At 45.3% G+C, this 27,432-nt stretch overlaps 1 protein-coding gene across 1 annotated transcript in view; it reads left to right on the plus strand.

Moving 5' to 3' along the window:
• The window catches only part of LOC137538350 (uncharacterized), a 107,450-nt gene that overhangs the window by 68,126 nt on the left and 11,892 nt on the right, over nucleotides 1-27,432 (plus strand). Inside the window, exons 8-11 of the mRNA XM_068260458.1 lie at nucleotides 1,307-1,612; nucleotides 14,085-14,384; nucleotides 19,008-19,325; nucleotides 26,450-26,491. Of these exons, the coding sequence (XP_068116559.1) occupies nucleotides 1,307-1,612; nucleotides 14,085-14,384; nucleotides 19,008-19,325; nucleotides 26,450-26,491 (966 nt within the window). The remainder of the gene's footprint in view (nucleotides 1-1,306; nucleotides 1,613-14,084; nucleotides 14,385-19,007; nucleotides 19,326-26,449; nucleotides 26,492-27,432) is intronic.

Below are 27,432 nucleotides of genomic sequence, written 5' to 3' on the forward strand. Positions count from 1 at the left end.
CCATGGTGATGTCGAGGACTTACTGCTCCCCCATGCAGAGTGCAGACCAGCGGAAGCAGCAGCTCACCTCATCCTGATGTCCGCAAAAACGGAAGGATCTCCACTTCCTCTGCCCCTCTGAATACATCTTAAAGATATACATGAAAACCAGACTGCCCGTATTATCTCGTCAGCTGCGTCCATTGTTCTCCCTACTTACATCTCTTGCTCCATTGTGTGCTACACCTTGTACCTTCGCCCTCCTCCATAGTAACAGAACATTTCACTAGCCTTATGGTTAGCAATGTGTCTGTACAGAACTCAATCCCAACTGTAGCTCAGGCAATTGCGTCTCGATCCTTGTGGGCAACAGAAATGATGCATTTTTTATGCACCTCAAAGCCTTGTGCACATGTGGGGACTGTTGTCTGCAGAGATCGGGACTTAATCCCTCAGATGACTGTTTGGGCCCGAGTGCTGTACAGACTCTTTGCTAGCTTGTAGACTAGCAATATATTCTGTTGCTATGCGGGGAGGGGGGTACAACAAAGCAGGAGGGGTAAGGAGGAGAATATTGGCCTCGGCCTGGTCCGGCAGTCTGGATTTTTGGCAGTGATGGCTTTCACTGGCCACCTCAGCTGAGAACCATCTAGTTTGTGTACGAAGCCTTCGCTAAACAGAGCACTACATTCTGCTAAATTACCAGGCAAAAAAAATGTATATATACGTTTTTTAGGCGCTTCGAGTTTGGGATCTGCAGTTTACAGAGACTGTTTGTATTTTATCTGATGAAGCTGTCTTCGTGAAACGCATTATAGTTTTTAGTGTCTGAACATTAATACATTTTGTGTTTTGAATTGGTGTTGTCCCTTCATCTGTAGACGTAAGCCTTTTTATTATATTTTATATCCTCATACATTTTTGGGGCGCCTTATTCCTCTTAGTTGTTTACATTGTCTCTCCCCCCCCCCACCCCCAGCTCTGTTTTGGGGGTATTTCTTTTTCTTTATCTTTGTTTCTGAACAGTTGTTTCTGGAGCGCGCCCCTCCTTCCTGATAACCAAAGAGCCTGGGATGGGGTTTACCTCACTGGCATTCATACTGTGGTTGCAAGTTTTGCAACCCATCATAGTGAATATTCATTTGTATTATGATACTTACCTAATCTGTACTGGACATACTACACCATAAGAAGCTCCTGTTGTCTGTTTTTTCATGTTTCCTTAGAAAGTCTCTGAACTCCTTTGGTCAACAACACATTCCTCAATACTGATAGATACTTTCCCCTACTCTACTGCTGTATACAATATCTGTTTTTCTTGTTTCAGACTCTGAGCCTAGTTTGGGTAAGATAAAAATGGACCCTGCAGAGCCTGAGATTGGGCAGCCAGTAATATTATCCTGTGAGTTCACGAACATGTACCCTGGACAGTGCAGTATACAGTGGTATCAGGGACTGAACAGATTGACCTTTAATGATGATGACAAAAACATCCAGCAAGACTTGGAATCTGGGATGTTCTCTGGTATCACAAAGCAGAATCTGAAGGCTGCAGAGCATGGAACCATCATCCTCCTGGAAATCACTCACAATACTAAGACTTTTAAAAGAGAATATAAAATATCCATGAAAGGTAAACCGATTTATTTTTGCACTAATACTAATGGCATGAATAGTCCCGTCTGTAGAAGCTATAAATTGTATTTATTTCATAGGTTTTCTTATTTATACGTTTCAGTGAACTCTGCACAGGTCATGGCTAGACTCAAAGGAAACATCCAGGATTTTTTTTTTAAACAGTAGATCTACTTACCTGGGGCTTCCTCCAGCCCCTGGCAGCCTATCTGTCCCATACCGCAACTCTGCTTCCAGCCGGTGGCCCAGGGTCCCCTCCGTTGCAGCAGCCAAGCTGTCAAGGTCGGCAGCCTCTGAGCAAGCACCGAAGCGCCGCTTGCGATTGCGCTCACGCAGTTGGGAGAAGTACTGCACAGGTGCAGAGCCTGCCGACCTCGCCAGGTCAGCTGCTGCCACCGAGGGTACCCCAGACCACTGGCTGGGAGCAAAGCTGCAGCGAGGGACACATAAGCTGCCGGGGGCTGTAGGAAGCCCTAGGTAAGTAGATCTGTTATTTAAAAAAAACAAAAAACAGATGTTTCCTTTAAATTCTCTGCTTTAGGTTAGAAAAGATTACAGTTTACAGTGCACCTGTACTTTTGCAGTAATATGTGTCAGGCAAGGCTGGAATGGATCAGCCTCTTAACTACTGAAAATCACCTGCTACTTGTGCATGAAATAATTTGTATTGGCGATACTGTGCCCCTCCTGCGACAGCCATTTGCAGCACAGAAATATAACACGTGAGGCAGGAAATGTTCATGGTTTTAAGAAGTGCTCTGGGACAGAATGTACATTAACCTCCCCAGCGTTCAATTTCCCCAGGATTTCTGTGCAAACAGTCAAAAAATGTATTTTTAAAACTTTTTTTTTCCTGTAACTTGCCAAAATGTGTCAAGCAAGGGTCTAGTATACAGTGCAGGAGAGTATTGATGTGTATACATGTTTATACCGTTCACAGCATGTTTTTTTGAACGGACATTTCTGTCCATACCGCTAGGGAGGTTAAAGTAAACCAGAAAAATGACTTATTGTATGTGTAGCAGCAATAGTATTTACAATCTCTGTGCAGTCTCAAATTGCTATTTTAAATTAAAAAAACACCCCTGAAGCAAGCTTAAAGGAACACTCCAGCAAAAAAAGTAAGTAGTTAAAATCTGACAGAACCGACAGGTTTTGGAAGAGTCCATCTCCTCATGGGGGATTCTTAGGGTTTTTTATAAGCATTTCCTAAACAGCAGTTGCTAAGTAGAGATGTGGCGAACGGTTCCCAAACCGTTCGCCGGCGAACATCTCTGGATACATGGGGCTTTTACTACTTCCGGGTCGCTCTGACCCGGAGTAGTACGCCTGCACTGCCCGGCGAAGCGCATCCTAGATCACGCTCCTGTTCCCGGGCACTTTCTGCGCATGTGCGTGACGTCATGAACGACGTCACGCTCATGCGCAGAGAGTGCCCGGCAACAGGAGCGCGATCTAGGACGCGCTTCGCCGGGCAGCGCAGGCGTACTACTCCGGGTCAGAGCAACCCGGAAGTAGTAAAAGCCCCAGAGATGTTCGCAGAGCGAACAGTTCGCAACATCTCTATTGCTAAGTCTAACTGCCGTTAGGAAGGCTGGCTGGTATCTCCCACTATTTTGGCAATTTGACTTAGCAACTGCTGTTCAGGAAATGCTTATAAACACAAAGAAAACCCTGAAAATCCCCCATGAAGAGATGGACTAGTCCAAAACCTGTCAGTTCTGTCAGATTTGAACTGCTTTTTTTCACTGGAGTGGTCCTTTAAAGGGACACTGTAGGGGGGTCAGGGGAAAATGAGTTGAAGTTACCTGGGGCTTCTAATGGCCCCCCATAGACATACTGTGCCCGCGCAGCCACTCCCTAATGCTCCGGCCCCGCCTCTGGTTAACTTTTGGAATTTCAAACTTTAAAGTCTGAAAAACACTGCGCCTGCGTTGCGTGTCCTCACTCCCGCTGATGGCACCAGGAGCATACTGCGCAGGCCCAGTATGGTCTGTGCCTGCGCCGTGTGCTCCTGGTGACATCAGGGGAAGCGAGGACACGGTAATGCAGGCGCAGTGGTTTTCAGACTTCAAAGTCTGAAATTTCAGAAGTGAACCGGAGGCGGGGCCGGAGCATCGGTGAGCGGCTGCGCGGGCACAGGATGTCTGTGGGGGACCATTAGAAGCCCCGGGTAAGTTCAACTCAAATTCCCCCGACACCCCCCCCCCCCCCCCCCCCCCCCCACAGTATTCTTTTAAAGAGTACATCTGGTAATTAAGACTGAGCCTGTCTTAATGATTGAGAATTGGAGAGATGTCAGGGTTGTTTACCAATGTAGACTCCATCCCTCCAGGCAGGATCGCTCCGCCTCCTCGATATTGCAGCTTTTTTTTTTAAATTTACCTTATAGACGGCATCTGACACACTGACTGCGACGGGGAATGGGGGAGCTCATTACATGAGGGGATTCCTTTTTTACAGTGCGGCAGTGCATTATCCTACTTTCATGTTCCCCCACATTACAGCGCACTATACAGCGAGTGACCCGCCGAAGCCTGCTATGAGGAGCGAGAGACAACCGCTCTCGCTCCTATTCTGCCCAGCCAATCTGCCGTGTGTCGGCCTGCCTATGCTACGCAACGGCAAGCATAAGCTGGAGGAGGGCGCGTCATGATTCTTCCCTTCGGCTCCTGCTTCTGATGCATTCAGGAGCAGTGCCACGCCCTCCTCCAGCTTATGCTTGCCGTTGCGTAGCATAGGCAGCCCGACACACGGAAGTCTCCCTCTGGGGCGGATTGGCTGGGCAGAATAGGAGCGAGAGCAGTTGTCTCTCGCTCCTCATAGCAGGCTTCGGCGGGTCACTCGCTGTATAGTGCGCTCTTATGTGGGGGAACATGAAAGTAGGATAATGCACTGCCGCACTGTAAAAAAGAAATCCCCTCTCATGTAATGAGCTGCCCCATTCCCCGTCGCTGTCAGTGTGTCAGATGCCGTCTATAAGGTAAATTAAAAAAAAAAAAAAAAAGCTACACTGCACAGCAGAAAGATATGCTGTTTTCGCACAGACTGCTGTTGCAATTTTGATTTATGCTACAGACAGAAATTGGTAAAGTTTGATAGTACTCCTTTAAGCCTAAGACCCCCTCCCCCCCCCCCCCCCCCCAAATCCTTCATCATTGGGATCTGTCTTTTTTTACTGGCGGTACTCTTTAAAGAAAACCGTTGGATACTCACCCTCTTTATGTCCCCAGATTCCACTGCAGTTTCCCATTGAAGCAATTCAACTTGCAGGCCTAGCAGCTCTTCTGAACTGTTTTGGAAGACTTTAGAAGTACTCTTGTCCCTGAGTACTTCCGAAGATGAGCAGCTCTGTACTGTGTGCGCGAGTCTGTGCTCACACACACGCAGTACTGAGACACCCATCATCAGAAGCACTTGGGGACGTGACTGCTTCTGAAGCCTTTTGAAGAGTCTTGAAGGTGCCAAATTTGAATGGGAAATAGAGATGGAACAAGGGGACATAGCAAGGACTAGGAAGGACTCTATAGGCTCTATCTAAGGCTGTATTGTAGTCTAAATTTCTCATCTAAATAGGTATCCAACTTTTTTTTTTTTTTTTTCCTAAGATCGCTTCAGGTTAAGGGGTTAAATCTGGTCTTTGAAGTTTGCATAGTAGCCATTTCGGTGTGATGTAAAACCTGGTTCATTCAGCTCCCAGCAAAAGCCACTCTGTATTCCACTTGTTGTTCATTTGCATACAAATAGCACTAGTCTCTTTATTCACTGAATTTAGACAAATAAAAAATGAACACTGTTAATACTATATGTATCCATAAGGGAAGAGAGACCCAGAGCCTCACATAGTGTAGTAAGATACCAAACAAGTGTTCAAAGTACTTATAAGTACCCTTTCACAAACACATCAGTCGTGTGGGTCACAAGTTCATCCACACTGGGTTATGACGGTTGTCTCACTGTGGAGGATATGAGGGGTGGAAAAAAAACTAATCTACTACTTGTGTAGGTAAAATTTACAATACTGAAGGATTATTATTTATTGTATGTATAAAGCGCCAACATCTTACGCATCGCTGGGCAATAAATATATACAGTACAATGATACAAGAATGACCGGCATAACAGGTTATACAACATACAACATAGAACATAGGAAATCCCAGAGGATGTGGTCGAAAGCCAAAAGTTGCACTGTGCTTGCCCGGAGGATAGCTAGATAGGTGAAACAGAATCCAAGGATCACCACCAAGGCCATCCTGGTGAATCTGTGCTCTGCTTTTGGTAATGTCTCAAGGCAGACAATGCAATGGACACTGCATACTACTGGGTTCCACGGATGCAGACCAAGGAGGATGCCACTTCTCGGGATAAGGCACACAAAAGTTTGCTTGGACTTTGCAAATGCTCATCTGGACAAAGAAGACAACTTCTGGTCTTCCGTGTTGTGGTCAGATAAAACAAAAATTTAAATGTTTGGTCACAATGATGTTTCCTTCATTTGGCGTAAAAAAGGAGAAGCCTTCAACCCAAAGAACACCATCCCCACTGTCAAACATGGTGGTGGGAACCTAATGCTTTGAGGGTGTTTTTCAGCCAATGGACCAGGGAACCTAATCACAGTAAAGGGCACCATGAAAAAAAAGGAATACATGAGGATTCTCGATGACATTAGGCAGTCTACAGAGAAATTTGGCCTTGGGCACCAGTGGACATTTCAGCATGACAATGACCCAAAACATACAGCAAAAGTAGTGAATAAATGGTTAGCAGACAACAACATTAAGGTTTTACTTAGAGCTGGTCCACACTAGGTCCAGAAACGTATCCATGGCTGCGTTTTTCAAACCTGATGAAAAACGGAGTCCCGGATACTAATGTTCAAAATAGCAGCCGGCCTCACCCAAGTAAAAAACGGATCAGTCTGCGTTTGCGGGGACCAGTTTTCAAAACCTGAACGGAAGGTCCGGATCTGCTGCATTTTCACGCAACGGATCAGGACCACGGATACACGCAGGGGTAGTGAAAAGCAATGAGAAAAGGCATCTCCAGCTCCACAGGCAAAAAACTGATGTGAAAACGGATAGCCTGAGCTTTATGATTGGCCCCAAAAAATCCTCCCACTCCTTCCTAATGATAGAGACGTTTTCTGTCTGGGAAAAACTTAACGGAAACTGATGCAAAACTGATGCACTTTCATCAGTTTGCAGTACGGTGGTACTTCCCCTAATCTTCCCCTGATCCGGACTGCAGTGTCCGTCCTGCAACTGTGTCTAGTATGGACCTAGCAGTCCTAACTTGAATCCAATTGAGAATCTGTGGAGGGAGCTAAAGATCAGGGTGATGGCAAGAAGACCCTCCAACCTGAAAGGTTTGGAGCTCATTGGTAGAGATGAATGGGCAAAAATACCTGTGGAGACATGCAAAAAGCTGGTCTGCAATTATAAGAAGCATTTGATTGCTGTAGTAGCCAATAAAGGCTTTTCTATTGATTATTGATAAGGGTATAAATAATTTTGGACTGGACACTTTTTGCTCAAATGTAAATAAAAGCTGAGAAGTGTTTTCCTTTTTTTTTTGCACAATAATGCCTCTTTTACATCGTCTTATTATCTTTTGGCAGACTCCCATGTCATTTCCCGTCAAAAAATTACTTGCTGGTTGAATAAAAGTAACTTTAAGTCAAAATTTGCCAGGGGTATGAATAATTATGGGCAGCACTGTATATCTTGCATGTCCTACATCAAATTGATATACCACCAAAGAAAAAGTGAGTGCACACCAGTTACTTATGCCTGGTAACCATACACAATTGCAGTGCGACATCAGGATGAAGAGATAAGTCAATACATGCTTTCAAGTAGAAAAGGAATCCAGGAGCAACACTCTGTATAACTTGTATAAAACTTCCAAACCTTTAACCCATTCTTCATAAAAGCGATAACCGCATAAGATAAATTTGAATACTTATCAACACATGCAGTATAGAAAGAGGTGCGGAGGACAGTTGACGATTGTTTCGCCTTGCGATGTGGGCTTTTTCAAGACCGTATGACCCCCACCCACTACTGATACACCTATATACTGAATGCCCAGTAAGCCAATCAACCAATAGGTAAGGTACGCATACCTACATAAAATTGAGCTTGGACATCCCGTGGCAAATCACCAGAATATAATATTGTAAAAACATGACGCCAGTAGTGTCAAGCAGTAGATCACATCAGCAGTTGTACATACAGTATAACTAAACATCTACAATCTTATCCATAGCATATAGATTTAAGAACACATCTTGTAAACATAAATATCAAACCATAATAAAAATCTAATTTGTTAGGTTAGACCGTAAGGCCCTCTGAACAACTAGATTATTAAGTATATACAGAGTCATGGTATGTGAGGGATGCAGGCTAGTGTGTTATACCATATTTTCTAGTTGAACTTGATGGATGAATGTCTTCTTTTAACAGAACTACCGTATTTTTCCCCGTATAAGACGCTCCGGAATATAAGACGCACCTAGGTTTAGAGGGCAAAAACCATGGAAGAAAAAAAAAATACTAAACCTGGTGCGCCTATATTCAGGAGCGTCTTGTAGATATTCTCCTTCAATTAATGACCTCCAAGTGCCCTCAGGTGCTCCCAGGTGTCCCCCATGTGTCCTCAAGAGTCCCCTGTGTGGTCCCCATGTGCCCTTAGGTGTCCTGCATGTGCCCTCAGGAGTCCCCAGTGTGGTCCCCATGTGCCCTCAGGTGTCCCCATGTGGCTTCAGGTGTTCCCCCATGTGGCCTCAGGTGTCCCCTATGTGGCCTCAGGTGTCCCCTATGTGGCCTCAGGTGTCCCCTATGTGGCCTCAGGTGTCCTCTGTGTGGTCCCCATGTGCCCTCAGGTGTCCCCCATGTGTCCTCTGGTGTCCCCAGTGTGGTCCCCATGTGCCCTTAGGTGCCCCCCATGTGTCTATAGGTGTGCCCTCAGGTGTCCCCATGTGTCCTCTGGAGTCCCCAGTGTGGTCCCCATGTGCCCTTAGGTGCCCCCCATGTGTCTATAGGTGTGCCCTCAGGTGTCCCCCATGTGTCCTCTGGAGTCCCCAGTGTGGTCCCCATGTGCCCTTAGGTGCCCCCCATGTGTCTATAGGTTTCCCCGCTAGCTGTGTGGTCTGCTCCCCTTGCAATTCGATAGGTGCATAGGTGTATGTATATATCCCTGGCTCACCCCGTGTGGCCGCTTCCCCTCACGGACTCACTCCCCTGTCCGTGTCCGCTTTCCTCCCGGCATATGTTGCTACATTCCCCGCATGTGTGGGCTCCCCGCTTGAGTGTGCGCTGCCCCCGGGATCAGTATAGCAGTAGCAGTCTTACTTTACCAGCGGCTCCCGGGATCGCAGACCTGGTCGCCTGTCTCGCCGCTCCTCTAGTGATGACTGTATTGATGACGCGTATTGCAGAAGCCATCGCTAGAGGAGCGGCGAGACAGGCGACCAGGTCTGCGATCCCGGGAGCCGCTGGTAAAGTAAGACTGCTACTGCTATACTGATCCCAGAGGGAAGCGCACATTCAAGCGGGGAGGGGAGCCCACACATGCGGGGAATGTAGCAACATATGCCGGGAGGAAAGCTGACAGGGGAGTGAGTCCGTGAGGGGAAGCGGCCACACGGGGTGAGCCAGGGATATATACATACACCTATGCACCTATCGAATTGCAAGGGGAGCAGACCACACAACTCAGCGAATGCAGGGAATCCCCGACATAGCGGCGGTTCGTATCGGCGGGTGTTCGTAAGTCGGGGATTCCCTGCATTTGGCGTATAAGACGCAGGGACTTTTTCTCCCCATTTTGAGGGGAGAAAAAGTGCGTCTTATACAGCGGAAAATACGGTAAATATGTCAGTGCTCCAAAATAGATCCAGTATGCCCTAGCTTTTTAAGCAGATAAAAATCATCTGTCTCATATTAAACACAAGGACACAGTCCTACCATTGTAGCTGCAATGACTTAACCACTTGCCGACCGCACGCTTATACCGTGCGTCGGCAAAGTGGCAGCTGCAGGACCAGCTGCAGGCTGATTAATCAGGAAGCAGCCGCTCGCGCGAGCGGCTGCTTCCTGTCAATTCACAGCAGGGGGCTCCGTGGATAGCCTGCGGGCCGCCGATGGCGGCTCGCAGGCTAAATGTAAACACAAGCGGTAATAATCCGCTTTGTTTACATTGTACGGCGCTGCTGCGCAGCAGCGCCGTAAGGCAGATCGGCGATCCCCGGCCAATCAGCAGCCGGGGATCGTCGCCATGTGACAGGGGACAGCCTGTCACTGGCTGCACAGGACGGATAGCGTCCTGTGCAGCCCGGTTCACCAGGGGGGGCCAGGTAGGAGAGGGAGGGGGGGGATTTCGCCGCGGAGGGGGGCTTTGAGGTGCCCCCCCCCCCCCGCAACACCCGGCAGGCAGGAGCGATCAGACCCCCCCAGCACATCATCCCCCTAGTGGGGAAAAAAGGGGGGCGATCTGGTCGCTCTGCCTGCACCCTGATCTGTGCTGGGGGCTGCAGAGCCCACCCAGCACAGATCAGCTAAAACAGCGCTGGTCCTTAAGGGGGGTAAAGGGTGGGTCCTCAAGTGGTTAAAGGACAAGTGAAGTGAGAGGGATATGGATGCTAATATTTATTTACTTTTAAACAACGCATATTGCCCGGATGTCCTGCTGAGCCTCTGCCTCTAATACATTTAGCCATAGACCCCTGAGCAAGCATGCAGATCAGATGTTTGAAGTTTGGCTAAATTTGCTGCATGCTTGTTTCAGGTGGGTGATTTGGACACTACTGATGCATGAAAGATCTGCAGGATGCTAGCAGGGCTGTGGAGTCAAGGAGTCTGAATTGGGGCAATTTTGAGTACCTGAGTCTGATTTGGTGTCATCAATAAACTGAGGCGTCGGAGTCGAATGATTTTTTTACCCAAATCTATAGCCTTTGTAAAAATTAGACTGAGGAGTTGGAGTCGGAGCAATTTTAGGTAACTGGAGTCGGTGGTTTTCCTAAACTGAGGAGTCGGGTGATTTTTGCTCCGACTCCACAACCCTGGATGCTAGGCAACTGGCATTGTTTAAAAAGATATAAATATGGCAGCCTACACATCCCTTTCCCTTGAGGTGTCCTTAAAGTAGAGTGCCTCAGTGTGCATCCATCTTTCTGAGAACTCTGAAGTAGACTGGTGTATTCACATGGGGAGGCATGATGATGTAAAGGGTAGTGCAACGAATGGTGTGCACACAATACAGTAGAATGATCCCGAGCTGATGATTGTATGATTGGTTGTGTCCAGTGCAGCAGTGCCCACTTAAGGAACCATGTGCAAAGAGAGCATGACTAGAGCCTTAGGTGATGGAACATTGCACTGGGGCCATGTAGTGATGAAGTTAGTCTGCAGAAAAATAAGTGCTGCCTTATGAAGGAGGGCAAAAACTTACTTATGGTAGGCATACCCCGGAGAATGTGACCCATCTGTTTGTGGTTGGTCACTGTAGTAACAATCGTATTTAACCACTTCTGTCAATCTGGACGGTGTTGCGGTGGATGTGCGCTCGTTCTCCGTGGGTGCATGCTCGTCCCTGGCAGCTATTACAGGGTATCAGTTGGAAAAGGGGAATGAGTGTTTCCCTGAGCCAGCCGAGCCCCTGTGAATGAATCAACATGCCTCGAATCACGAGGCATGTTGATTCATAAAACCGCAAGGGAAAAAAATCATACACTTCCTGGTAACTACCATCTAGTGGCCAAAAAGTAATATTACAGATAAAAAATAAATACATTTAATATGTATTAAAACCCTATTGAACCCCTACCCCATAGCTGCAATGCACAAACACATGCAAAAAAAAAAATACATGACAAGTTACTTTAGGGACTGAACTTATTTTAATATGTATGTTGTGAGGGTATACTACTGTTATTTTTTGCCTATATGGGCTTGTAATCAGTGATGGACGCAAAACTGAAAAAATGTACCTTTATTTCCAAATAAAACATTGTCGCCATACATTGTACTATGGAAATATTTTAAAAGTTGCAATAACCAGGACAAATGGGCAAATTAAATGTGTGGGTTTATGTTTTATTTTAAAACTATAATGGCCGAAATCTTAGAAATAATGAATTATTTCAATGTTTTCTTATTATTCCCATTAAAATGCACTAGAATAAAATAATTCTTCACAAAATGTACCACCCAAAAAGCTTAATTTGTGGCCAAAAAAACAAGATATACATAATTTTGTTGTGATAAGTTGTGATACAATTATTGGCGAATGAACGGGAGGAGCACTGACAGGGAAAATTGCTTCCGTCCTTAAATCGGATCCTATATGAAAAACTAACTATAACAAGTAACTTGTCTCTGTATCTTATCTAAAGTTTAGATAGTTTACACAGCAAATCCAGCTGCAAACAGCTTCAACCGCTTATGATTATGTATTCCTGTGATACAATGAGGGCAGCCATGTTCTGTTGTCACATTACACACAGGCAAGCTGATAGCATCTCCAGCCCTCAGCCTGTGCAAACTTCACCTCTGCCTCTGAAATCTCTGGCTAGTAACATCCTCCTTCTGCCCAGACTGAGCTCCCATAAGCCCTTGCTCCTAAGGCTTAGAGTGCCAAGGCTCTCTGGAGAAGCTGTGGGCAAGGCTTGTTTAGTTTATAGGGAATTAAAGTATAAAAACAAAACAACAAAAGTATTTGGCTTGAGGAATGCCCTATAAACTATATGAAAGGAACACAATTATGCAATGAGTAAAAGTTTCTCTGATCCACTTTAATGTAAAAACACCAGCGGACTGAAGTGGTTAAATATATACACATGTTCAATGTCTTGATAACACAAATAGCTAATAAACCAATCACATGGCAGCAACTCAATTCATTTAGGCACTTAGACGCAGTGAACACAAGTTGTTGAATTCGAAGCTGAACATCAGAATGGGGAAGAAAGGAGATTTAAGTTACTTAAATGCAGTATGATTATTATTACCTGAAGGGTTGGTCTAAGAATTTTAAAGGAATTGCTGATGCACACTAATTTTTACACACAAAAAGACACACAGACAAAAATGCCTTATTGATGTCAGAGCATAATTAGAAAACAGGTTTGAGACCATCGAATAGCAACAGTGGCTCAAATAACAACTTTTTATGACCAAGGTATACAGAATACCATTTCTGATCACACAAACATTGAACTTAAAGCTGATGTGCTACAGCAGTAGATGACGACTCCTGGTGCCACTCCTGTAAGTTAACAGGAAACTGGGGCTACAATATGCTTAAACCCAAAATTGGAGGACGCAAGATTGGAAAAACATTTCCTGGTCTTTTGAGCCTCAATTTCAGCTGTGAAATTCAGATGGTATGGCTAGAATTTGAAGTCAATAACATGAAAGTGTAGATCCATCCTGCCTAGTGTCAACAGTCCAGGCTGTCGGTGGTGGTATAATGGTGTGAAGGACTGTGGCACACTTTGGGGCCCTTAATGCCAATTATTAATATTGGTTTATAAACCTCAAACTGATTCCGTGGCACTGTACAAAGTAGGAAACAAACATGGGGTACATATTGAAAGCCAAATGAATAAAGCCATTGGTGTACACCAAGAGACAAAATACAGAATTGGTACAAGATACAGAATTGGTAATTAGAGTGACAAAAGTAACATGATGAATAAAATGTATTACAAATTACAAAACACAGACATGTGAGAGAGCCCTGCCATTGCAAGCTTACAATATAAAGGGGTTGGGGGGAAGTAGGGTAGAATACAATATTCATACCCAGATGCAGTGTGCTTGTAGGTTAAGTTCAAAGTGGGAGTGGCCTAAGTTAGAGCATATGCTTGCTGGAAAGAGGGAGTTTTGAGGAATCGTTTAAAGAGTTCAAAGTTTGGAGAGTGACGGAGGTGCTGTGAGGTGGGATTCACGTGAGAAATCTTGTATATCAACCCTCCCCCTTTCACACATACTGTACAAGTTGAAGTATCGGATATTTGCTCAGGCTTCAAAGGTTACACACAACCCTCCTTTCTGCACTCTGCTGGCTGAATGGTTTGTCTATAACCTTTACAGAAGTGCATAATTGGTATGAGAGGACATTATTTTGATTACGTTTTCCTGTAGATCATTTACACTTGCAATTAGGATGTTCATGTTCAAGACTACTTAGACTTAGCAGGTTAGGCTTCTGCTTCAATATGAACATCATTTTTGATTGGTTGTAGTTCAAACAATTTGTGTACTTTCTGCCCATGCAAATTTCATAGTTGCCCCTTAATAGAGGTAGGACATCAGACAATCCTAATGTGTGATCATATAGTGAGCTTTCTACCTGAAGGCAAGTATCTTTTTTGTAATAGCAGACAATTCCTTTTAGTTACATTTTAATAGATTTTCCTAAACTTTTCTAATATTTTTGTTTTTTTAATTTCTCCCTAGGCTTCCCGGAACTTGGTGAAATCACCAGTGACCCTGGAAAAGGGGATTATGGAAGTCCTCTGACTTTGTGCTGTAATGTAACAGGCTGTAAACCTGAAGACATCAAAAAAGTCACCTGGACATCTAATGGGAGACCGGTAGTGAGAGGACAGGAGAAAGAGAGTGAGACAGGAGACCTGCTGCTCTGTAAACTGACTGTAAAACTTACAGCGGAGGATTATGGGAGATTCTATACCTGCAATGTATATCACAAGGACATTGAGCAGCCTTTTACAAGAAATTTTAGCATAAAACTTCCAGGTACAATTTCTTGATTTACATCAAATCTATATAAAGCATATAGTTGGAAGTAGAAATAATTGAATCATGCAGAGCAGAACATCAAGTATAACAACAGAAAAAAGCAAATATAATATGACGTAAAGGTTTTTTTTTTTTCACATAAGTCTTATGTGCAGTTTATGTGATTACATACCGGTTTCAATAGTTTTTTATTGAGTTTTCAAAGAAATAGTACAGTCAAAATATAAACTTGACATAATCATAATAAACACTTTAAATTAATCATAACGAAAACAGGAAGTAGATACATATTATGTTATGCTGTATCATTGGTCTAGATCAACAGTAATATATTAGATTTTATTAAATCACATGACAAATGAATGAGAATATATATATCTTATAGTTGTTAACTCTTTAGATAAAACCATAGAGCATTTTTAATAGTGGATGTGAAAGTTGTTCTAATATCAATTGGGTCTGCTCTTCATAAGTATATTCAGATTGTCTGGTAATGGGATGTTTGATCTCTCTCCTTTTTTCCTTTGTTATGCTGGGAATACACGTTTCGTTTTTGCCTTCGTTTTAGCCTTCGATTCGTTTGGTAAACGAATCGAGTGTTGAAAACGTATGTGAAAATAGTCATAATCTCATTATAGTTTCGATTAATAGACCCCAAAAACGAACGACTAGTGATCGAACATGTTTGATATTATCTCTCTTTATCCATCTAATCGAACCATTGGTAGGCTTGATGGCTGTTCAGAACGATTATATATTCGTTTATGCCGTCCGTCCCTGTACTACGTTTCGTTTCTTTGCAACCTTCGATCATTGGAAAAACGAAACCATCAGAATCAGAAAAAAAACCGAAACCGTGGGTGGTGATATTAACCGTACGATCGATTATTTCGGGATCGAAAAGGACAAAAGGCACAATCGAAACGAAGGCTAAAACGAAGACAAAAACGAAACGTGTATTCCCAGCATTACTCTAGAATGGTCTTTATAGTAATATCCACACTATACATTCCCTCTCGACCTGGAAAATGGGGGCTTTAAACCTCCCTACAGAGATTCCAGGGAGTGGGTCTGTACCTTGTTCATACCAAAAGGGTAACAATCTAATCAGCTAATTAGCGTCAACATCCTTAGGGATTCCTGTTGTGGATGTGATTACATACCAGTGTTCTCCCCAGGCTCTTTTAGCTGGGTGCTCCACCCGGCTAATTCTGGTAAGCACCCACAGTATCGCTAAAAAGCTGAATGAACAATGCACAGTAAGCATGTTGTCAGTGGTCATGTACAGTGTGCCACATTTAAGTATTGCAGAATTGCTTGTAAACTGCAGAAAGTTGAGGGTAAGCGGGCAAAATATACGTGCTTAGGCACACAGCACAAAATCACATAATCATTAAAAAGGGGTAGGAAAGGAGCGCCAAAGAAAAAGGAAGGAGCCTAATAAAGTGTAACACTTTGGAGGTGTTTAGATGACTGGTCCCTCTCACAGCTGTAGGTGAACGAGTACAAAGCAGGCACAGGAGAAGTTTGTTTGTACCTGAGCAATCTACCGTAGCGTCAGTAGCTTCCACCTGGCTAAAGAATGATCTGTGTTCTGTTTACATTTATTAGGTTGCACATACATTATACGGAAGTCCAGGGGCATTTTTAGGCATAGGCATTCCGGGCCACTGCCTGGAGTGCCATTGGTCCTGTGGGGTGTCATGCCCCTGATTAAGGCCTGCCCACAAACTAAGCTCCACCCCTCAAAACTAAGCCATGCCTCCCAAATGAAGCCATGCCCCCACAGGTGTTTGTGCCTCCTTCTGTCCCCATGTGCCTCCCCCAATGCCCAGAGCCTCCACTGTCCTCTTGTGCCTCCCCCAGTCCCCAGTGCCTCTTCTGTCCTCTTGTGCCTCCTTCTGTCCCCCTGTGCCACCTTCAGTCCCCCTGTGTGTCTAGAGTCAGATTAAGGTGAAATGGTGCTCTAGACAAACAATGACTTTGGGTCCACCCTTGATGGCCACCTACATTTTTTAGTAAGATTTGTTGAAGGCTAGCATAAACCGGACCAATAGACTCTCTCTGGGTCCAAGGCACCTGAGCTAATACATCTATCTTACATACTTGAGTATAAATAGAGATTTTATTCCCCAAAATGCCATTAAAACTATCTTGTGTCATAGGGTGTCCCCTACTACATGTTCCTCTGTCTGCCATTACTAGGGGCAGCTGCTCTCCCTTTGTACTTCCACCATCTAGCCTCTCTGTGTTGCTGCTGACGATAACAGGAGTAACTACATGTAAATCGGTCTCCTAACTAAAGCTATAATGCGGCATCCTGTATGTTAACACCCCTGTGCACGTCTGATAGAGGGTGTATAACAAGTATGGCCATCATAACCCTGCCACCCAAAGCTAGTGTGGTCACATGAGTACCTGATTTGGAAGGGGCCCTGTTCAAGAAGAAGGAAGGGTAAGAAGTTGGGGCCACGTGAATTTCTCCTGGCAGGTTAAGCTTCTGCATGTTAGATTGTAAAGTTGATTACAGTTGCCTTGTCACTGGAAACAATCATCCTTGATCGTTTGGGGTGACAGATTAGGAGCAAACATTGAACAGATGCTATTCAGCTATTTGCTGAGCAGCCCATTCTGTTGAATAGGGAGGAAGAGACCTCAAGCTGGAGACAGCCCCACTGCAGAGACTACAATAGTGGATTCTCCAGCTAAGTCTACGGATAGAAAGTAACCCAAGAGCAGTAGCACAGCTGAGCAAAAGGGGGTGTGGCCAGGGGGCGCCCAGAGACAGGCTGACCAAGCCTGGAGTGTCCTGGCCAGCACCCAGGCACTATAAGACAGCCTGATCAGGGGGGTTACCTACTTTTTGATTAGTCTAGGATACGGCAAACTCTTCTAGAGCATAGGACTGTTAAGTGATACAAATCCCCCACCCCCTCCCACTAGGCCTTCTCCGTTGCATCCCCTGTCCTTAGGCCCCCTTTCCTTTAATAATCCTAAATCAGGTCGCCCCCAGCATCTTCTTCCACACGTAGCCAGGGCACAACCAGATTACACCCCCCCCTTCCTCCACGTCTCTGGTCCTTAGGCCCCTTAGACCAATATCTTAAGCTGTCCAGCAGATTTAGTCTATAGCTAGAAAGAATTACAGAAGGCAGAGGAGACACTTTGGCCTTTACACGGACTGTAACACAGCAGTGGATTATGGGAGACTCTACCTGCAATGTATACCACAGGAGCAATAAGCGCCGCTTTCTACAATAAGCGCCGCTTTCTACAAGTAGGCAGGGGACAATTATACACACACAATTATACAATTAATTGTACACATACTAGATTTTTGCCCACGCCTTTAACCACTTCACCCCAAAGGGGTTTTTACCCTAACGGGCAAGAGCGATTTTCACCTTTCCGTGCTCATCCCTTTCATTTGCCAATAGCTTAATCACTACTAATCACAATGAAATGATCTATATCTTGTTTTTTTTCACCACCAATTCTGCATTTTGGGGTTGATATTTGTTTTCAGTAATTACTTCATTTTCCATGCATTTTAAATGAAAAAACTATGAAAAAAATACACTTTCTTCAATTTCATCCCCTATAGTTTTAATATAAACAATGCTACCATACATAAGACCCACACATTTTATCTGCCTATTTGTCCTGGTTATCACAAGATTTTAATTATGTCCCTAGTACAAAGTATGGTGACAATATAGTATTTGGAAATATTGGTGTATTTTTTCTTTGGTGGTGTTTTTTTCCACTATTTTTACGTGCACGCGCAGGAACGCGCACAGCGGCAGCAGCGCTGTCTGACTTATAAAAACGTCCTGGAGCCATTAACCACCCTGGCGTTCTATTAAGATCGCCAGGGCAGCTGCATGAGGGTTTTTTTTAAATAAAAAAAAAACTATTTCATGCAGCCAACTGAAAGTTGGCTGCATGAAAGCCCACTAGATGGCGCTCCGGAGGCGTTCTTCTGATCGCCTCCGGCGGCCAAAAGTAACACGGAAGGCCGCAATGAGCAGTCTTGGCGATGAGCGGAGTGACGTCATGGACGTCAGCTGACGTCCTGACGTCAGCCGCCTCCGATCCAGCCCTTAGCGCTGGCCGGAACTGTTTGTTCCAGCTGCGCAGGGCTCAGGCGGCTGGGGGGCCCTCTTTCGCCGCTGCTCGCGGCGGATCGCCGCAGAGCGGCGGCGATCGGGCAGCACACGCGGCTGGCAAAGTGCCGGCTGCGTGTGCTGCTCTTTATTTGATCAAAAGCGGCCCAGCAGGGCCTGAGCGGCACCCTCTGGCGGTAATGGACGAGCTGAGCTCGTCCATACCGCTAAGGTGGTTAAGAGGCTGTAGCAGGACATTTTTATAAGTCAGCTTGTCATTAAGTGGTTAATGAATTACAAAATCTGGGATGTGTATGTTGCTTTAGGTGCTATTTAACAAATAACTTACCCTTAATTTTATTATAAATGTTAATATATGTCAGGCTCAAAGCGCGTGAGAGCTGAACCACTAAGGGAGCATTAGGGAGCTATTTTCTAGCTTACTTCTCAGTAAGTTCTACATTTCTTCCCAAACTAGATAGTCATAGGTGTTCAATTGTGTTTTCTTTTACAGAGAAGTCGCCCACATTATCGGACATTATAGTGCGTCCAGTGATGGTGATAGTGAAACAGGAAGCCTCATTCCAGGTCACAGTATCGGGATTCTCACCCAGAGACATACAAGTAAAATGGTATAAAGGATTCAGCCAGTTTCATTCCACTGCTGTGACAACAACAGATCCACGGATTGAAGAGGACAATCTATATACTCTGACCAGCACCCTGACATATGCTCCTAATCAGAAAGATGATAAAGTGTCCATCCGGTGTGAGGTCACCCACTCCGCCTCCAGGACCATCCGGGAGAAACATTATATCCTGGGTCTCACAGGTGAGCTCTCTCTGCATTGTGATTCCACGTTTGCCTCAGCTGTAGTGGATAACACTCTCACCTTGCAGCACTGGGTCGCTCGTTCGAGTACCTCCCAGGGCTCTATTTGCAAGGAGTTTGTATGTTCCCCCTGTGTCTGCGTGGGTTTCCTTGGGCACTCTGGTTTCCTCCCACATCCCAAAAACACACAGACAAGTTTATTGGCTTCTACCTAGTGTTATCCCTAGACTTCCTTGGACATAGGACTATGGTAAGGATTAGTTTGTAAGCCCTACTGTTTGTGACAAAACTATGTAAAGTGCTCCGGAAGAATTATAATTCATGTCTACTTCCTGCTGCACTACACAAATCACACTAATTTTCTTGTGTTGTTTTTGCATCCAGAGCCTGAAGCCTCCCCCAGCCCCGCCCTCAAAAAAGTGTTATGTACGCTTCTGTCAGTGTCCCAAGTCTTCTCTCCCTTCTTCGCTGGTTGCCTGCACCACCTGACCTAAAGGGGAGATGTGCACCCCCTGTCCTGTGTTGTTCAGATAGAATCATCTGCTTAACTGATTCAATATGAAAGAGGTCAACAAGGTCCACTTCATTGCATACAAAATTGTTATATCACTTAAAACAAATATATTAAAAAACAAGGGACCTAATGAAGTGGCAAAACACTGCAGCATGTGTAAGACCTGGCCCAGGGTTAAATCTGAATTAAATAGGAGAAAGAGAGTTGTAAAGGAATATAGTTAAATCAAATGAAAATCAATATTAACCCTTACACTTCCTTGTTCCTGCAAATCTTGCACTTGCAGGAACACTTAGGGCCCGTTCACACTGCACGCGTTTCCAGCCGCGTTTTGGAAACGCGTGCAGGTGGCCAAAATGCACGACATCAGACATTGCATAGAGTGCAATGTCTGATGTTCACACTGCATGCGTTCCGGACCTGTGCGGTCCGGGAACGCATGCTGCACGCAGATTTTGCAAAAACGCGTGGCTGTCCCATTCACTTTTCAGTGATGGGATCAGCAACGCACACAAACGCGGATGGCCATGCGTTCGTACGCGTTGCGGTCCGCACGCGTTCCGCACGCATGGCCATCCGCATTTCTGATCTGAACGGGCCCTTAACCACAGCAATAAAAACTGCCAAGCAAAAGGGAGGATCTTGGCACTAGCAAAAATGCTGCAGCGTTCTTAAATTAACCACTTAAGGACCGCAGTCATAAAACCCCTTAAGGACCAGACACTTTTTTTTCATTCAGACCACTGCAGCTTTAATGGATTATTGCTCGGTCATACAACCTACCATCTAAATGAATTTTACCTCCTTTTCTTGTCCCTAATACAGCTTTCCTTTGGTGATATTTGATTGCTGCTGTGATTTTCAGTTTTTATTATATTCATCAAAAAAGACATGAATTTTGGCAAAAAAAATGATTTTTTTTTTTACTTTCTGTGCTGACATTTTTAAATAAAGTAAAATTTCTGTATACATTTTTGTCCAAATTTATTGTGCTACATGTCTTTAATTAAAAAAAAATCCAATAAGTGTATATTTATTGGTTTGGGTAAAAGTTATAGCATTTACAAACTATGGTGCAAGAAGTGAATTTTCCCATTTTGAAGCATCTCTGACTTTTCTGAGCACCTGTCAGGTTTCATGAGGTGCTAACATTCCAGTATAGTATAAAAACCCACCAAATGACCCCATTTTGGAAAGCAGACATCTCAAAGTATTCACTAAGAGGCATGATGAGTTCATAGAAGATTTTTTTTTTTTTGTCACAAGTTACCGTAAAATGACACTTTGTGACTAAAAAAATAAATAAATAAAAAAAAGTTTCCATTTCTGCTAACTTGTGACAAAAAAAAAATGAAATCTCCCACGGACTCACCATGCCCCTCTCTGAATACTTTGGGATGTCTACTTTCCAAAATGAGGTAATTTGTGGGGTGTGTTTACTGTCCTGGCATTTTGGCGGGTGCTAAATTGTAAGCACCCCTGTAAAGCCTAAAGGTGCTCATAGGACTTTGGGCCCCTTAGCGCACCTAAGCTGCAAAAAAGTGTCACACGTGGTATCGCCGTACTCAGGAGAAATAGTATAATGTGTTTTGGGATGTATTTTTACACATACCCATGCTGGGTAGGAGAAATATATCTCTGTAAATGAGATTTTTTTTTGATTTTTTTTTACACACAATTGTCCATTTACAGAGATATTTCTCCCACCCAGCATGGGTATGTGTAAAAATACACCCCAAAACACATTATACTACTTCTCCTGAGTACAGCGATACCACGTGTGGCACTTTTTTGCACCATACCTGTGCTAAGGGGCCCAAAATCCAACGAGTACCTTTATGATTTCACAGGTCATTTTGAGACCTTTAGTTTCAAGACTACTCCTCACGGTTTAGGGCCCCAAAAATGCCAGGGCAGTATAGGAACCCCACAAATGACCCCATTTTAGAAAGAAGACACCGCAAGGTATTCCGTTCGGTGTATGGTGAGTTGATAGATTTAATTTTTTGTCACAAGTTAGTGGAAAATGACACTTTGTGAAAAAAAAATAAAATAAAAATAAAAATCAATTTCCGCTAACTTTTGACAAAAATAAAATCTTCTATGAACTCATACACCGGAATACCTTGGGGAGTCTTCTTTCTAAAATGGGGTCACTTGTGGGGTTCCTATACAGCCCTGGCACTTTAAGGGCCCAAAACCATGAGGAGTAGTCTAGAAACCAAATGCCTCAAAATGACTGTTCAAGGGTATAAGCATCTGCAAATTATGATGACAGGTGGTCTATGAGGGGCCAAATTTTGTGGAACCAGTCATAAGCAGGGTGGCCTCTTAGATGACAGGTTGTATTGGCACTGACGTGCAGGAAGCGCAGGATGTTCTCAAATCGTGACCTGGACATGGCAGCAGAGAACATGGGCATGTGATTTATTGGGTGCATAGACCAATAAAACTGCAATACATTCTTTTTGACTAGACCCATGTTAAGGAGAAGGCCCCCCAAAAAAAGTTACGTTCGGAAACTTGAGTGGCTTCCACGGAAAAGGGTGGGCATAGTAGCTTCTTGGATTGGCGGTTGCGTATTGTGTGGCATAACGGTTGGTCTCAGCCACAATTAAGTCGTACCAGCAGTGATCAGAAAAAAAAAATTCTGTCACTGCGGTGGGGCGGGTGAAGGTTTGGCCGGGTGATCAGAAGCCCGCAGGGGAGCAGATTAGGGCATGATCTGATGGATAGGAGTGCTAGGGGGTGACAGGTGGTGACAGGAGGTGATTGATGGGTGTCTCAGTGGGTGATTAGAGGGGAGAATAGATGCAATCAATGCACTGGGGAGGTGAACGGAAGGGGGATCTGAGGGTTTGGCTAAGTGATCAGGAGCCCACACGGGGCAAATTAGGGCCTGATTTGATGGGTAGGTGTGCTAGGGGGTGACAGGAGGTGATTGATGGGTGTCTCAGGGTTTGAATAGAGGGGGGAATAGATGCAAGCAGTGCACTGGGGAGGTGATCAGGGGGGTCTGAGGGCGATCTGAGGGTGTGGGCGGGTCATTGGGTGCCCGCAAGGGGCAGATGAGGGTCTGATATGATGGGTAGCAGTGATAGGTGGTGACAGGGGGTGACTGGGTGATTGATAGGTGAGCAGTTGGTGATTACAGAGGAGAATATATGCAAGCAATGCACTGGCGAGTTGATCAGAGGGGGTAGCAGTGACAGGGGGTTATTGATGGGTGATCAGTGGGTGATTAGAGGGGAGAACAGTAAATAATGCACTGGGGAGGTGATCAGAGGGGTATGGGGGGCTATCTGAGGGTGTGGGCAGGTTGATTGGGTGCCCGCAAGGGGCAGATGAGGGTCTGATCTGATGGGTAGTAGTGACGGGGTGATTGATAGGTGATCAGTAGGTGATTACAGGGGAGAATATATGCAAGCAATGCATCGGCGAGTTGATCAGAGAGGGTCTGGGGGGCTATCTGAGGGTATGCGCGGGTGATTGGGTGCCCGCAAGGGGCAGATTAGGGTCTAATCTGATGGGTAGCAGTGATAGGTGGTGACAGGGGGTGACTGGGTGATTGATAGGTGAGCAGTTGGTGATTACAGAGGAGAATATATGCAAGCAATGCACTGGCGAGTTGATCAGAGGGGGTCTGGGGGGCTATCTGAGGGTGTGGGCGGGTGATTGGGTGCCCGCAAGGGGCAGATTAGGGTCTGATCTGATGGGTAGCAGTGACAGGTGGTGACGGGGTGTTTGATGGGTGATCACTGGGTGATTAGAGGGGAGAGCAGATGTAAACAATGCACTTTCGGAGGTGATCTGAGGGTGGGTCTGTGGGCAATCTGAGGGTGTGGGCGGGTGATCATGTGCCCACAAGGGGCAGGTTAGGGTCTGAGCTGATGGGTGGCAGTGACAGGGGATGATTGACAGGTAATCAGGGGGTGATTACAGGGGAGAATAGATGTATACAGTACACGGGGGGGGGGGGGGGTCTGGGGTGGATCTGAGGGTGTTGGGGGGTGATCAGGAGCACCCAGAGGGGCTGTTTAGGACCTAATCTAAAAAATAGCATTGACAGATAGTGACAGGGAGTGATTGATGGGTGATTTGGGGGAGGTGATTGGGTGCAAACAGGTGTCTGGGGAGTGGGCAGGAGGGGTGCTGTGGGTGATAAGGGGGGCAGTTCAGTGTGCTTGGGTGCAGAAAGGGAGGGCTGCAGCCTGCTCTGGTGGTCCCTCGATCACTGGGACCACCAGGGCAGGAGGCAGCCTATATAATAAGCTTTGTATACATTACAAAGCGTATTATACGCTTCCATTGCGGCGATCGAGGGGTTAACAACCCGCCGGCGCTTTCGAACGGCTGGCGGGTGGGCGGGGCCTATTGCCAGCCGGATCCCCGGCCAGAGAGAGTCCCAGGACCCGTCGCCAATTGGTGTTTCGTGGTCCTGGGCATGCCACTTTGCCGCCGCCATCTCGCTATGGGCGCTCGGCAAGTGGTTAAGCCAACTCACCATAATCGTCAAGGCTTCCTCCTTCTTTATTGGTATTGTTTTGGTTTTATGTGCTGAACGGGCACAAATCTCATTCTTCAGAGTGGATAACCCTGAAGAAGGCCTGGAACCTACTAGGAATTGCTGCAGTGCTTTAAAATTGCCACAGCGCTGTGTGCAGCCATTTCTAGGGTGATTGCACTCGCGATTACCTGATGCTTGGAAGCATAAAAAAATGTAAACTGGACAGCACTTCTGATCAGCAATTCGTGTGGGGTTTTTTTGTAGAAAAAAAAAAGTCTGTAGCCCCGTCCCCTAAAGGAAGAGGTCATAGTTGCTTCTCTTTGGGTGGGGCAACAAACAGAAGCAGGAAATACAGAGACCTGGAAAGTATAATAATGTTTATTAAAAATGTAATCGCTCGGCCCCCCCAAAGCGATCTTTGCAGTGCTCATATACTTTGTATTGAAAATGCTACATGTCCTGCAATTGTGATTACCCCTAATCACACTAATGGGTTCAGCCCCACTCACTTTCATTGGCAGCGGTTTTGGGATACGCCGGCAAACCCAACATGCTGCTAAAATCACCCTAGTAGCTCCCAGCCCTTAGTGCTGACGTAGGGACGCGCAACAAAGTCAAAATCCGCTATCAACACCCTCACCCCAATAACTAGCCAACATAAGTAAATGTGAGGTTGCCAGTCATTCTAGCATAAAGCTAAATTAGCCGAAAGAGCTGCAAACAAAAATATTAGGGTCTAAAGCTATTTACCCACGTCACTTTTTTCTCTGCAACAGTGGAGCACGATGGGAGTGGTTCCACCTGCAGCATTGCAATCGTGGAGCCATCACAAATCGCTGCATAGAGCATTTTGAGAGCAAACCTGGAGCGATCGCATCAATGTCTGCTGAGCCAAATTTCAATCGCTCCAGGAATTGCAGACTTTCATGATTCCCAAAATCGTGGGCACTTAACAAACCGTCGCAGGCCAATGGGTCCCAGGCCTTAGTACATACTTGTCAAACTCCGGCCCGCGGGCCAAATCTGGCCCTCAGAGCCATTAAATTTGGCCCTCAAGTGGTTGCCCACATTTGCGTTATGTTTGGCCCACTCTGGACCACCAGGGAAGCTATATTGGAGGTGAAGCCCTAGAACACAAGGGAAGGTAGGGGGAAAACTCTAAGGAACTGTATATGGGAGGGTGGGGGCCTCTAGACACCAGGGAACTGTATAGGGGAGGGAGGACCACTAGACACCAGGGAACTGTATAGGGATTGGAGAGGTGCCATTAGACACCAGGGAACTTCATAAGGGATGAAGGTGGCCAGTAGACATTGAGTTTGGCCCACGACTAGGTCCCAGTGTACAAATTTGGCCCACTTTGTATTTGAGTTTTACACCCCTGCCTTAGTTCATTCAGCTGAGCTTCAAGCCATTTAGTCACAATTGTAAAATGGGATTGAAAGCTGCAGAAAAAAAAAAGTTACCATTTAGGCTCTACTGCTCTGCGTACAAAGGTCAGCAGTTCCGAAGTCACTCTTCAAATAACAGAATGGTCTGTCTTCTAATTATATGTTTTATTATTAACTTTAAAGTATACCTGAGCCGAAGGTGGGGTACAAAATCACATATTTACCTAAGAGGAGAGAAGCCTCTGGATCCTATTGAGGCTGCCCTCGCGCTGTCCTCTGGTTCCCTCACTGCAGTGCGCGGACCCTCTAAAGATAACTAAGAAGTGCTTGTCATTAATCTAGGTAGGGCTCCTCTTCAAGCACAAGCACAGCTCTACTGCGCCTGCGCAGCAATCTGGAGCCGTTCATGCACTAGTGGCTCTGTGCTGTGTCGGCGCAGCTGGAATGCTGCCCCAAACAGCTAGCGGGTTCGCAAGCGGAAACGGGGGACTGGAAGACAACAAGGGAAGCCTCATTAGGATCCAGAGGCTTTCCTCTAAATATGTGTTTCTGAACCCAAGCTTTGACTTGGTTTCTCTTTAATTTGACATACAGTATACAGTAAATGCAGCATGTACCATAATTATATATCATGTCATATGTCTCATATATTTGTCCATGTATGGCGCTGTCTGTGGTCTGATGATAAATGATGATATCTCTTGTTCAACAGGTCGGCCTGATAGCGGCGATGGTTCATCACCTTCACATTCCAGTAAGTAAACTTAGACCTGGTACAACTTTTGTGTTGTTGTCAGATGATGGCAGTGACTGGAGACGGTTAATGAGATGATAATGATTACAGCTGGCATGCAAATGTAAAGCATCTTGTATGAAGCTTGGAACTCGGCCAATCAAAATCGTCAGGAAGGGCATTTGTTTGTCCCATTTCCAAACTGCTCACAATTTGCATCAAATGTGCATATGAGCCAAATGATTAGCATCTCACCCAACATCTCTAATGGTGACACCTGGCATGTAACATGTATTCTCGTTTAAAATATCAGTTGTAACAAAACATTACAGAGAATATTCCACAGGCAATAAGACCACAGTGATCTGTTTGTTACACGCAGATACAGAATGCCACCCAGACTCTTCTGTAATGGACGGCAATGAAATGAAAACCCCTATGTGGGGCCGTCTTTCATAGCGCATTGTTAGTGGGTATTTTTATAGATATTGGCCAGTGGCGGCTGCAGCTTCAAATTTTTAGGGGTGCACAAAGGGGGGCACGGTGGCTGGCTGGTGGGGCCCATTTGGGTGATCAAAATCGATGTTTGGTGAGTTTTAGATATTTTTTGCCTAACTCAGGTGATAAAATTAAAGCCAACTAGTTCAGCAATAATAGGAACTAAATGTAAACATCACAAACAGAACTCAGAGGCTTTTGAGCAGAGCAGATTGTCCAAATTACGGCACTATTATTGAAGAAAAGTTACCTGCAGATGTACTTGGCTAGTTTGCAGGCATGCTTTAATCCCTACTTGCTGCCAAGCTGCTCCTGTGTAGACAGATTACAGACAAATCATTCCAGTCCCCATCCTGTGTCTCAAGACTACAAGCAAGGGAAGAGGAGGGAGGGAGAGAAATTGCTGGAGACTAGAGCTTGTATTTTATTGCTAGAGACTAGAACTTGTATTTTACAGACAGGAA

This window comes from Hyperolius riggenbachi, chromosome 11 (genome assembly GCF_040937935.1).
Source record: "Hyperolius riggenbachi isolate aHypRig1 chromosome 11, aHypRig1.pri, whole genome shotgun sequence".
In the NCBI taxonomy this organism is placed as follows: domain Eukaryota; kingdom Metazoa; phylum Chordata; class Amphibia; order Anura; family Hyperoliidae; genus Hyperolius; species Hyperolius riggenbachi.